This window comes from Ictalurus furcatus, chromosome 14 (assembly GCF_023375685.1).
Source record: "Ictalurus furcatus strain D&B chromosome 14, Billie_1.0, whole genome shotgun sequence".
Classification (NCBI taxonomy): Eukaryota; Metazoa; Chordata; class Actinopteri; order Siluriformes; family Ictaluridae; genus Ictalurus; species Ictalurus furcatus.
In genome coordinates, this window is record NC_071268.1 from 13,019,658 (window position 1) to 13,033,883 (window position 14,226).

The window sequence follows — 14,226 nt, forward strand, 5'->3', positions numbered from 1 at the left end:
GTACAATTTTAGTTTCAGTGCTGGTACTTATTGTGGTACTGCGATGAGAACTGGTTATAATGACAACACCCCACCATAAATGGAACATTTTTAGCTCCTCAGGTCTTCTCAGGCTCAGCCCTCCATGTTAACCTGATGGGAATGATGGATTCACTGAGATCGTGTGACATTGCTCACCTGGAGCAGAGCCACATTAATATGCATGAGACAGAAGGCAGCATCACATGCGCGCACACACACACACACACACACGCACACACATGCACACGCACACTCACATGCACACACAGAGTTCAGTCCCAGTTTGAGCTGAGAGGATGACAGGACCCAGAGAGACTTAATGAGTAGAGGTAAAGGTGAAAGAGGCACATTAATGGAATATTTCAAGTCTTAACAGGACTTATAATGATATAAGCAGAAGCATCATATGATCCCAGTTGCAGAAATTGCTGAACAGATATTTTTCTTACATGCCATATTCAATTTTTTTTACTTCTTACCTTGCCATGAACTAGGTGTCTGTGTGCACATATTTGTGTGTGTGTGTGTGTGTGTGTGTGTGTGTGTGTGCACATTTTCAAACCTAGGTTGAACAAAGAGAAAGTAAATGCCTGGTTAACAATGAATGAGGGAGACACAGAAGTGGTTCGATGGACATCAGTGCATCCCCATGGCATCACACCATCAAAGCCATCCTCCATTTTGGCTAGAGATGATCCACCACTGAGAGTTACCATGGCGACAGGAATACAAGCACTTGTGTGTATGGAGTGCAACCTTGTACCCTGGTGTTACTAAAAGTATCCTTCTGTTGTTCAACATGTGAGGAACATTATTCCTCCACGTGTTAGAACAGTGGTTCTTGAAGGGTTCTTTGGATATAAAAGGCCTTTGACCAAAGGGGTTCTCTTAAAGGAAAACTCTGTCACATACAGGATTATATAGTGACCAGATAATGTGTTAAACAAATCATTCATTCATTCATTCATTCATTCATTCATCCTTCAGTAACTGCTTTATCCTGCTCGAGGTCGCAAGATCTGGAGCCTACAAGGAACACTTGGCCTGAGATGTGAATACACCCTGAATGGGACATCAGTTCATCAGAGGGCACCATACACACTACACAGTGACACACTCAGTCATTCCTGTGGGCATTTCAATTACTGGCATGGGAGGTGGGAGAAAACTGGAGAACCTGGAAGACAATAACCCAAGCTTAGGATCAGACAGGGAACCCTGAAGCAACAACACTATCTGCTGCACCACAATGTGTTCACACAAAACTACTTTATATTTAAAAGTATTCCTGCTAAAGCACTGCAGGCTCTTGGCATCTTTTCAAGCAGCTTCATGAAGGAGATTCACCCATGAGGCTTTTTTTTAAACTTCCCAAACATGCTGAGAACATGTTGGCTGCTTTTCCTAAAGTTCTAACAGAAAAGTACTTGTTCCTTGTCCTGACTGATTGGAACTTATTGGTGGGCCATATTATATGATTTATATACAGACTCTGTGACGTGAAAATATCTGATTTGCCTCTGACAGAAGAATGTGAGGGGAATATCACTGACCCCACCTTTAAATGGGGAAGCATCAAAATACTAGACAGTCTTAGTTTGTAGTCTTAAAAGACAGCTCACATGAACTGTCTCATGAAACCATTTCTCTCCCCTCAGCTATTCCAACTGCTTGACACTAAGAATGTGAAACGGGTAAGAAAAAGCAAGGATTTATTTGTAGCACATCTCAGGCTATCTTACACAAAGAGACAGGTTCAGAGTTATACAGTACACTCACCGTCCACTTTATTACGAACACCTGCACGTCTGCACATTCATGCAGTTATCTAATCAGCCAATCATGTGGCAGCAGCACAATGCATAAAATCATGCAGACACAGGTCAAGAGCTTTCATTAACATTCACATCAAACAGCAGAATCGTGGCATGGATGTGGGACCAGATGGGCTGGTTGGAGTATTTCATAGACTGCTGATCTCCTGGGAGTCTCTAGAGTTTAAACAGAATGGTCCAGAGTTTAAACAAACAAACAAAAAAAAAAACACTGATTAGGTGACAGTTCTGTGGGTGGAAATGCCTTGTTAATAGGAGATGTCAGAGGAAAATGCTCAGATTGAAGGATATAGTTACTCATATTATCATACTATAGTGAATCTATAGTAACTCAAATAATCACACTTTACAACCGTGGTGAGCAGAAAAGCATCTCAGCATGCACACAAAACCCTCTGATTCTTGTTCTTGGCTGACAGGAGTGGAACCTGATGTGGTCTTCTGCTGTTGTAGGCCATCCACCTTGAAGGTTGATGTTTTGTGCATGCTGAGATGCTTTTCTGCTCACGGCGGTTGTAAAGAGTGATTATTTGAGTTACTATAGATTTCCTGTCAGCTCCGACCAGTCTGGTCATTCTCCTCTGCCCTCTCTCATCAACAAGGTGCTTCATCCTGCAGACCCTCCGCTCACAGGATGCTTTTTTGTCTTTCGCACCATGCTGTGTAAACTCTAGAGACTGTTGTGTGTGAAAATCACAGAAGATCAGCAGTTTCTGAAATACCAACCAGCCCTTCTAGCATCAACACCCATGCCATGGTTAAAGTCACTGAGACCACGTTCTTTTCTTCATTCTGATGTCTGATGTGAACATTAACTGAAGCTCTTGGTCTGTATCTTGACCATTTTATGCAGTGTGCTGAGTGGCTGATTAGACAGCTGCATGAATGTGGAGGTGTACGGGTGTTCCTAATAAAGTGGACAGCGAGTGTACAATTTATTCTTTCTATCCGTGTCTGGAGCTATACTCATCTCTGTCCCTGTGAATCAGTAAAGACAGAGACGTCCATGACTTCCCTTCCCTGTGTCTACACACTGTTGACAGTATAACTTCCCTTCCATCCTGAGTGCATAAGGTAAGGTAATGGTAATGGAAGGTAATGTTAATCTGAGGACCATAGACCACTTGTGGTGTTATAGGAAAGGAATCAATGTTGGAGTAGTGTGATAGGGCCAAACACAAAGCGGAGTTACTATTACCAACCTAAAGTTGATTATTTTCCAATAACCCCAAAGCCAGAAGTGTTTTATTCCTCTTATACAACAGAAATTTACTGATGCTCACATTGTTTTATTTCTTAAAGAACAACATGGCATACTTTTATCCATTTTTAGTTGTGTTTAATGTTGTGGAACATCCCTAAAACATCCCCAAAGCGCTTGTTATAACTTATATTACAGCTAGCTATAAACCCAGCTATAAACACAAGCTTCTGTTCTGTGGTTTTTCTTATTTTATTTTATTTCTTATTTTTCTTAACTTATGCCAATGTAAGGAGAAAATGGAGGCAAGTAATTCTGGCAGGATTCAAAGGTGCTTTGTGTCTGGCTGCGAGCAGAATAAGGGACACTTTAACTCGTGCCACTGAAAGTGCTGTGTGTGGTGAAGAGGGAGGTAGCAGCTCTTTGGTGTAGATGGAGGTATGGAAATGTGTGGCTTTTAGAGCACACATAGGAGGAAGCCGAGGCTATCAATCATTTAACGCTCGGACAGGAGAGGAATGTACATGTCCTCAAAAGTCGCTTGTGGCAGTGACCTGATATCCAGTTAGTGGCACACATGAGACTGAATATCATATCAAACACACTCAACTATTTTGAGATTCATCCATCAGAGTGTTTTAATTGACTTTTTTTCTCTTTTAGTAACATCATCTCTTAATGCTGTCATAGTTTTATTCCAAAATCATAATGCTTCATAATAATAATAATAATAAGAGGAAGAAGAAGAAGAAGAATTCTTCACACTTTAGCCACTGTATAAAGCGACTTCGATCAAACATGTGAGATATGAATAACAAGCCCCTAACTAGAAACCCTGATTTGTACTGCAAATGTATAATCCTCAGTCCATCAGATTTTTGTGATTTATTGCTTGATTTTACTGCAATTTTTTTAAATATTTGCGATGCAACTTGCAGAGTTTTTTGTCCTTTTTTGCTGAAAACTACTTGAATTGGCAAAATTGCAATTGCATGAAATTTTTTGCACGCTCTTTCACAGTGATGTTTGTTGGTAAATGAGACCTTTTAGCTGTACACATGTTCGACGCACGTGAATCAAAGAGGGCTTTAGCTGAATATGCGTTGTGATGGTGTCACATGACACGTCTTGGCCCAAATTTTTGTTAAAAATTGCAAGCTAATCCGAATATTGCTGAGTTTGCTTGATTTTAGGTTCATTTCCGCGATCACAGAATCCTGGAGGAACCGTTTTGGGCTGAAAAGATTATGAAGAGAATGCTCACCTTTTGTTTCTTTTGATCATATTGTAGCTAAAGTTAATATAGGCTACAGTAAACTGCGATGAGCTGATTTGTTAGTTGTTGAGTTGTTAGTTCAGGTAATCCATGCTTAGTTTTTCAGGGATCATGAAAAAAAAGCTTCTTTAATCACCAGAGTTAGCTACCAGCTAATGTCCATCTTCAGTCAGGCCTGGAAATGACCTAAACTCCATGATATATCCAATAAAATGCAAATATGGCTCTCTGATTTTGCTGGTATAACTGTTTTATCTGAAATTTTCTTAATCGTATCTGCTAACTATCTCGCGCTCTACCTCTTAAGTACACATATTATTTAAAATAGATCACAACAGAAAATGGATACAGAAATGTATATTAAAAAAAAAGAGCCAAAATAATATGTTCTAAGGATTCAAGTGAAAAGTGGAAAGGGCAGGGCATGGTCACTCCTGTTTTTATTGCTTCATAGAAATATATCTGACTGCATGTTGATTCTTCAAATAACGTTATGAACATTCTAGTAGGGTGTCCATCTATTTGGGAAATAGTAGAAGACTACCTCAGTCGAATTCAAAATGATTTTTGCTGCTTAAATTTCTAGAGGTTTCCTGTATGGAGCTTACGTTACTGTGCTTTCATGCTCCTGTGAATTATGCTGCTCATATTCGTGCTTACTCTCAGAGGAGAGCAAGACAGCGTGTATTGACCGAAATGCATAATGAGAGCAAACCTTTTATAATTATTTCAAATGCAAATAATTATTTTAAATCAAGATAAACGGGTTACATAATTCATTTAACCCACTCGGGTGTAATTAACTCAATTTGTCAAGGCATATTTCTCCATACACTTTCCCTTCATTTCATTTCTTACCGATGTGTCTTCTTCATGGCTATCGCTGGTGTCCTCACTCTTGTGATGGCTATCTGAGGAGCGCGAGTTTCTCTTGTGACTGGCGTCAGTCCCCTCTGCTTGCCTCTCTCCATCTGTACATCAAATAAGAAGAACAAACTAGATCTTTAAAAGCAGTTACAATATTAACAGCTTAATGTATTACACACATTATAATATAATACACATTATTTATATATATATATATATATATATATATATATATATATATATATATATTATATATAAAGTAAAACACACACACACATACACTCACTGTATATTACAGTGACAGTAAACAGCCATAAAACTTGGGGCAGATGACATGTCAGAAATGTTTCATCTCATCTAATGACATTTATTTAAATCTCAGGAAATGCACTGAAGGGCAAACTTATCAATTTAATTTTCAGTGGTATAAATCTAAAGAACAGTTATAAACATTAAATGTCATCATAAATATATCAAGTAAAACATTTATAACCATATACAACTAAGCCCATGGTGAATACTTTAATATAACAGAATGCAAAGTGTAATAATGTCCAGTAACGGCTCTGAAGGCATAAAGTACTGTACGTGTCACAGAATAAGAATTAAACTTCTAAATCTTAATATTTTCTGAAATGTTTATGATACACAATACATGTCTTAAAATGGGATAATACTGTACACATCTATTAGACACATTTATCAGACATAAGCCATATGAACCATGTGGGTAGTATGAGATACTAAGCTACAGTGCAGCTTGGTCAGATCTGAGGTAATATCCAAGAACAGTTACAGTATGGACTCTGTCATGTATGCTTATTCCTGAATTCCTACTGACCTCTTAGGTTATAGAATATGATATTAAAAAATCTGCATGCTATTTTTGTCCATCCCTACTTAACTTCAAAATGAAAATCATTTATGAAACATGGCTCTAAATAAAGCAGAAATTACAGGAACTCGGTGTTCTATCACCTGAGTGTTACAGGCTCTGGGCCACTGACCCTCTCCAGATGGATTATAGGATTTGCCTGTATAGTCTTCCATTAGACATCAGACCAAAAGCTCACAGAGTACTTGGCACAGAGAAAAGGACAGAGCAACCTACAGAGAGAAGCATTAACCTCAGCGGAAGGATGATGCACTAATTTTAGTATCGGAAATCAAACCCGAAAATGAAGCACAAGAGAATTTATCAAATAAAATACGGTAAAGTGATATGGAATATCACTTTACCTTATGTAATGAACGAATGAAGTGCCTTATTGATAAGAGAAGTCAGAGGAGAATGGCCAGACTGGTTCAAACTGATAGGAGGGCTACAGTAAGTCAAACAGCCATGCTGTACAACTGCAGTGAAAAAAAAAGAACAGAAAAGAAAATATGGTAAAGTGTGGGGCGTTTTACTTTTTAAAGTACCTCTGGAGGTGTAATTACAATAACTTTGAAATACTTGAATAATAATTTTTTAATATAATATAAACAAGGTGCCATAAGCATCTCTAACCTTTTACCCTCATGAATGATGCAATGATCTATGAATATGTAAAGAATATGCTAATTAAAAACGTAACCCCACCCTTCCCCTGATACCAGGGTCAGATTATGCTATGCTATTACAAAAAGGTAAGAGGCAAAACTTACTTTTTAAAAAAATGGTAAGAGGGAAATACTACAATATACACTCGCCAGCCACTTTATCAGGAACATCTGTTAATTCATGCAATTATCCAATCAGCTAATCAGGTGGCATCACCATAATACATATAATCATGCAGATACAGGTCAAGAGCTTTAAATATCAGAATGTGATGTGATGTGAAAATGTGATCTCAGTGATTTTGACCATAGCATGGTTGTTGGTGCCAGACGGGCTGGTTTGAGTATTTCAGACCTGCTCCGGGGATTTTTATGGGCAATAGTCTATAGAGTTCTACACGAAATGAATGAACGAAATGTCTTATTGATTAGAGAAGTCAGAGGAGAATGGCCAGACTGGTTCAAACTGATAGGAAGATTACAGTTAGTCAAACTCTGTATAACCACAGTGCACAGAAAAGCATTTCAGAACACCACAGCCAATCTACTCCTGTCAGCCAAAAACAGGAATCTGAAGCTATAGTGGACAGAGGTTCACTCAAACTGCAGCACACAGATGGTAGGGACAGAATTTGGAGTCAACAGCATGAATCTATGGACCCAAACCTGCCTTGTGTCAACAGTCCAGGCTGGTGGGGGTAGTGTAATGGTGTGGGGAATGCTTTCTTGGCATTCATTGAGCTCCTTATCATCCCAGCACACAGGTTCAAGTAATTGAGCCTATTTTATGAAATGAAAATACATAGTACCCCGTCAATTGGTCTTACACTGAAACACTGAGAAAGTCTGTTTTAATGAAAAATGTGAAAATGGCAAAGAGGATCATACGTTCAAGGCAAGTCTTCAAATGCTATTAATTTTAGCAGCAAACTTCCAACATATTTAAATTTGTCAGGTATATTTCACCAAAAATCTGAGTCATAACTAGCATTAAACAGTCTCACCAGAATTTCACGATTTTTGACGATCGCAAAAATAAATGCAAAATCAAACAAACTCTGAAATACTTGTAGGAACTTGCAATTTTTTCAAAATTAGCACAGATGTTCTGCAGATTTGGGCCAAGACGCATCATGTGACGTCATCGCAATGCACATTCAGACATGAGTACAGCTAAAAGGTCTCATTTCATCACTGAGAAAGATTGCGCAAAACAATTTCGTGCAGTTGCAACTTTGCCAATTCAAGTAGTTTTCTGCAAATTGTGAAAGAAGTCACAGCAAAATCGAGCATTTCTGGCCGCAACAATCATAAAAAACACCTCTGAAATCAGACTGATTAAAATTAACATAACAACATGAGTGTACACAATCCAGCTCTGCAGATATCATGAGAATCATTTTCATTTTAACAAACACTAGTACTGGAAATAGCTTAATGGCTCTGCCTTTTTCACTCCCTCTTCCACAGATACACATACACACACAACAGGCAACTGAAAGCAGCTAACACAGTAGAGAGAGAGAAGAAAAAAAAAATCAATATATGGGTCTGCCTAGAGAAAAAACCAGCCATTACAACATAATGAGGGGTTATGGTTTTTTGGATATGTGCACTAAATGCAGGCTGAGTGAGTTTATGAGCACATACCATCATCCCAGCAGGGAGAGAACCTTTGTGCTGCTGCACAACACAAATTCACATACAGACTTTTCATCGCAATCAATACCATGATAAAGCTTGTATCATCCAAGACCAGATGAAATAAAAGCCTTTCCCTAAAAGTCTCCTGTGTGATTTTAAGATCTGGTCTAAGATTGATTCATAACTTATCGATTTTGTATGGTATGTGTGTGATATAGCAGGATGAGACGGTTCTGTTCAGTGTCTCGATTTCCTTCATCCAGGACTTCAACCTTTTACATGATCATTGCCTTCCAGTTAGAAACCACAGTCCCGGAGTAAAGGTTGTCCCACAGGAACTAACATCCCTAATTCTGGTCAGATTTGATGACAGCATGCACAGCCACTTATTGATTTTTTTTTCTCTCTGTGTAGACAATCCCAAATTCCTCTTCAGCAGAACAGAGGACCTTTAAACTTTCAACAAAGATGGCAGACTCAAACTGAGGAGCAGGCTATGTTTAAAATAAGTAAATTATTTGTCTCCTAGCAAGCTAGTGTATTAATCATATTTGTGTTCACAGTTTGGCAGTCATTCTGTGGTTAAAACGGATTAGCTAATGAGGCACAACTGTACACAAATGAGCCACAGCCAATGTCCAGGCTGAACTGAAGAAGACCCTTATTGCCTTGAAGTAAATTATATTCTTTCAAAATAAAATAAAAAATCTGGCCATTAAAACATGTACTGAGGAGAGTAAATTGTATATATCAATAACTAAGTTCTGATTACCTAACTATCAGTATGTTTACATGGACAACAATAATCCGATATTAATACGATTAAGACGATACTCTGATTAAGAAATTAGCATGTAAACAGCTATTATTGATGACCTTAATCTGGCTAAGTCATACTCGAAGTAAACACAAATCGAATTAAGACATGTGGAGTACTCCTGTTTTAGTCGTATTATCGAAGTGCATTATAGACATGTAAACACCGTAATCACAAAGCAAACTCCACAACATTCGGTAGGAGCTTGAAATTTTTCAAAATCACCGCAGATTTGGGCCAAGATGCATCACATGATATTATCACAACACGCTTTCAGTCAAAGCCCTCTTCGAGTAACGTGCAGCTAAAAGGTCTCATTTACCAACAAACATCGCTGTGGAAAATCGTGCAAAACAATTTCATGCAATTGCAATTTCGCAAGTCGTTTTCTACAAAAAAAGCACCAAAAAGTTGTAAATTTGAAAAAAAAACCCCCAAAAACACCAAGTATTTTTGGCCGCAACAACCACAAAAAAGCTGGACGAAATCCTGTATGGACTGATTATAAGACCCAGCCAGTCTTCATCTGGACCCCCAGCTGGACATTAAAGCTGTTAAATTGCTAATTAGAGTTAGTTAGAAAGCTAGCCAACTTATTCAATGAACAATAGTTATTTTCAGCAACAACAACAAAAAAAAGCTGCTAATTCAGAATCCATCCTCCGGTATTCAGAACAAGACCGCAAGCTATAGTGAATAAACAGATGTCACATGCACAGCATGCTAAAAGATACGGCATACAGTATGATTACGATGAAGAAATGTCTCCTGCGGTTACTTTTGGATAAAATTCTGCCCAAGGCAGACAGACCACTTTGAAGGCTGTTCCATCACAAGCAGCTGCTTCCAGAATAAAAACGCAGCTACTATAAACTTTGCTCGCTCCTTCTTTTGAATGCTGGGTCGTGTTTAATGATATACAATGAATAAGGACATGTTGGATGTCACGGTGAGTGCGTCAGAGCAGCTGCTGCGACAACAGTGCGGATTAAATAAGAAGAGTACACGAGGACGCCTTCCTCATGGCCTTCTACCATTTACACAGCTCAACTCCACTCAAATAAACATGAGCCACTGAGTGCATGTGGAAGCGCTTTCTTTTTAACACAAGACATGTTAAAAGATTGTGCATGCTCCTTTCTCTCACAGCATGTGTAAAGGCTGGAAATTAATAGCTGCCCCCATAACTGGAACACACACACACACACACACCAGGAGATGCCTTCTGTTTGGAACTGTGTGTCATCAAACCGCGTAGAAAGTGCTTAGTGTGTAGAACCTCGACACAAGCGGGAAAAGCGACGAGAATGAAAAAGCCTTATCGTCTCTTCCGGAACATACTTCACTGAATCATAGTACTAGCATCTGTGCCGGTTTGATAGCTATTGTCAGATGTTGGCAGTTAGTGGGCAAAGCGGATAAATAATAAAAGCCTGAAGCTGCAAGTGTTGTCACATAATCTTTAGCAGATCGTGCAGTCAAGTGCCACATGAGGATGTGCTTTTAGACTGCGTACTGCACTCATTGGAGCGCTTTAAAGCTGATGTTTTTCAAGGCACACCTCTGTAGGGATTGCTGATGGGCAGAGAGACAGAAACTGGGAGCGGGGAAAGCAGACAGTGTGGGTGTGGTGAATGACCACAATGAGCCTATCAATGAGATCAGCTGTTACAGGCTTAATGAAATAATTAAGATGCAGTCAGAAGGTTAATGAGAGCCAATCAACAATTTCACCCCTGTAGAGAGTGATGGGGAGGGTGAGTGAGAGAGAGAGAGAGAGAGAGAGAGAGAGAGAGAGAGAAGCAGAAGCAATGATTAGAGTAAGGATTTCTGATTCTTCATAAAACAGATCAAATAAAGCATGTCTGGTCTTCTTGCCAAAAGAAGCTACAAATATTCACATACAAAACTACAAAGACTACAGGGGGGGCATGGAGGCTCAGTGGTTAGCACCTCCAGAGTTGGGGGTTTGAATCCTGCCTCTGCCCTATGTGCGCAGAATTTGCATGTTCTCCCCATGCTTCTGGGTTCTCCGGTTTCCTCCCCTGGTCCAAAGACATGCACTGTAGGCTGATTGGCATTTCCAAATTGTCCGTAGTGTGTGAATGTGTGGGTGTGATTGTGCCCTGTGATGGGCTGGCACACTGTCCAGGGTGTCCGCTGCCTTGTGCCCTGGGATAGGCTCCAGACTCCCCAGCCACCCTGGTTAAGGAAAAGCGGTACAGACAATGGATAGATGGATGTTCTACGATGTTCTATACTGCTACCAGTATATATGCAAAGTAGAGCCCACAAATAGCATTTGCTAAGCACCAATACTGGATGACATTTAGTGCACAGAGTTACAGGTTGTCGGTGCAGAAATGTGCGATCATGCGAAAAGATGCCCTTTTAATAATTCATTCGATTTCATTTCATCTACCAAAACCTTACAGGATGCATTTCAGGCAACAAGGTTCATTTCTAGGACATTATAAAACATTACCCAGAAGTTTACTGGTCACAAAAAGTTCCATCTAACACCCTTAAAGAGCTCATTTTAATTAAAATGCTGCTTTTAATTAAATCACAGAGTTTTTTAATTAATATCTTATGCTGCACTGTAACCTTTTTTTGTTCTGTTTTATCCTGTTTTTATTTTATTTTTTTTATATATATACATTTTTAATTAACTCTTTTTAAATATCTTTTCTTTTAAATGTTGCTTTGTGTTGCTTTTATGTTTTATGTAAAGCACTTGCCTCGTTGTTGAAAATATGCTATGCAAATAAATTTGCCTTGCCTTGCCTCATTTCCATTCCAGGAATGTTACAAGTGAAGTAGAGCCATTAAAACAATACAAAAAAAAAACAACTTATTAATAATGCTCAGTTTATAATCATGATATCACTCATTAATGCGTCCATTTCGGTCATTCATTCACTCTTACCTAAATTTACATTCAAAGTTTAATTACCTAAAGACTTTAGCATTCAGTGAATTGAGGTATTAATGGCCTATAATTTTATACTGACACAGACACAGAGTGAAAGGGATTAGTAGTAGAGCTACACAATGCCAGACTGGAATTTGCATGGAAATAAAAAGATGAGCCACAAAAGTTTCGGAACCAAAATGAACCTCATCTCATTAAGCTCATCTGTGAAACATGGTGGAGGTAGTGTCATGGCTTGGGATTGCACGGCTGCTTCTGGAGCAGGCTCACTAATCTTTACTGATGATGTAATCTTTACTGATAGGTATACTCATGATCGTAGCAGCAAAATGAACTCTGAAGTTCACAGAAACATTTTATCTGACAGTTTAGAGAGAAATGCATCCAAATGAATTAACTTTATCATGCAGCAAGACAACGATCCAAAACACACTGCCAACACAATAAAGGACTCTCAGGGGGCATAAGTGGAAGGTTTCAGACTGGCCAGGTCAATCAACAGACCTTAACCCAATTGAGCAGCATTCCACCTCCTAAAAAGGAGACTGAAAGGAGACAACAACTGAAAAAAGTGGTGGTAAAAGCCTGGAAAAGGAACACAAAATAAGAAACCAACAATTTGGTGATTTACATTTACATTTATTCATTTAGTAGACGCTTTTTTTACAAAGGGACTTACAAATAAGGAAATACAAGCAAAGCGATATAACAAGCAAAGAACAATACTAGTAGTGCTACCATACAAGATCTTTTAATTGAGTTCCAGAAAAGTAAAGTGTGCAGAGTAGTTTTTTTTTTTTTAAAGGATAATGTGGGGTTGGCATTTTAGGGGTTAGTTAGCTGCTCACAGAAGAGATGGGTTTTTTGAAGATAGTGACAGGTTCTGTGGTCCGGATTGAGCTTGGAAGTTCATTCCACCACTGAGGGACAGTTAGTGTGAAGGTTCTTGAAAGGGACCTTGAGCCACGCTGAGTAGGCACTACAAAGCGTCGGTCGTTAATCGATCGCAGACTTCGTGAGGGAACGTAAGCCTTCAGGAGAGTGTTGAGGTAGGAGGGTGCTGTTCCCGACAAGGTCTTGTACGTGAGCATCAAGGCAGTGAATTTGATACAGGCGGCTACAGATAGCCAGTGGACGGAGATGAAGAGGGGTGTGACATGGGTTCTTTTTGGGCTGGTTGAAGAAATGGTGATGTCAGTGAGTCACAGACTTGATATAGTTATTGCAAGCAAGGGATATGTGACCAACCATTTGTTATTTAAAGTGTTATTTACTTTCATTTACTTCAAGATTAATCTGTTCCTATAGTTTTGCTCACCTAAAAAAGTGGGTGCTCGGAGACAAAAGGTACTATGTTTTATGTCGTTTAACACGTCTTGATAAATAGCAGGAAATAAAAGCTGAAATCCTAAACTCTCGTCTCATATCGATCTTTCAATCCCAAATGCCTTTGGGGTCTAGCACAATCAAATGAATTGACCTTGCCGTTCCAATAGTTTCAGAGGGGGCTGTATATTTAGGTCAGTTTTAATTATTTTTAACTTGTCTTTTCATTTTCGCCTCTACAAAGCACAGGACAAGTCTCAAATGGTGTCCAGTTGTCTATATGTGCTCATGTGCTATAACATATTGAATGGCATAATGTTGTTGTAGAACCTGACCTGTGTGTACTACATTAGACAATAGAACATGGCATCTTAAATATTTGCCTTTAAAAAGTAAATAAGTATATCAGTAAGGGAATACCCACACACACACACACACACACACACACACACACACATTCAGTCTTGCTTTTCATCTCCAGGATCAGATCCATTGCACTGCACCACTGTGCACCGATAAGCAGTGGTTTTTGTACCATTGGCCTCCATACACTCGTGTCTCGTGCAGCTCTGCAGTTCTGCCCAGCCATGTATAACACGGAGAAGCGGAGATCTACCGTCAGCTCCTTAATGTCCTGAAATCTGGGTCAGAGGCAGTGACCCAAGAGTCCAATCTCCCTGTATTCACACCACACACGCACAAACACACACATACACCACATATGCACACACACATACACACCAAAAGCACACACAAGTCTTG

General features: G+C 39.2%; 1 protein-coding gene across 1 annotated transcript in view; it reads right to left on the reverse strand.

Annotated features, from left to right (window-relative positions):
* b4galnt4a (beta-1,4-N-acetyl-galactosaminyl transferase 4a) overlaps nt 1-14,226 on the reverse strand; it is a 154,991-nt gene that overhangs the window by 113,304 nt on the left and 27,461 nt on the right. Inside the window, exon 2 of the mRNA XM_053640770.1 lies at nt 5,192-5,304. Within this exon, the coding sequence (XP_053496745.1) occupies nt 5,192-5,304 (113 nt within the window). The remainder of the gene's footprint in view (nt 1-5,191; nt 5,305-14,226) is intronic.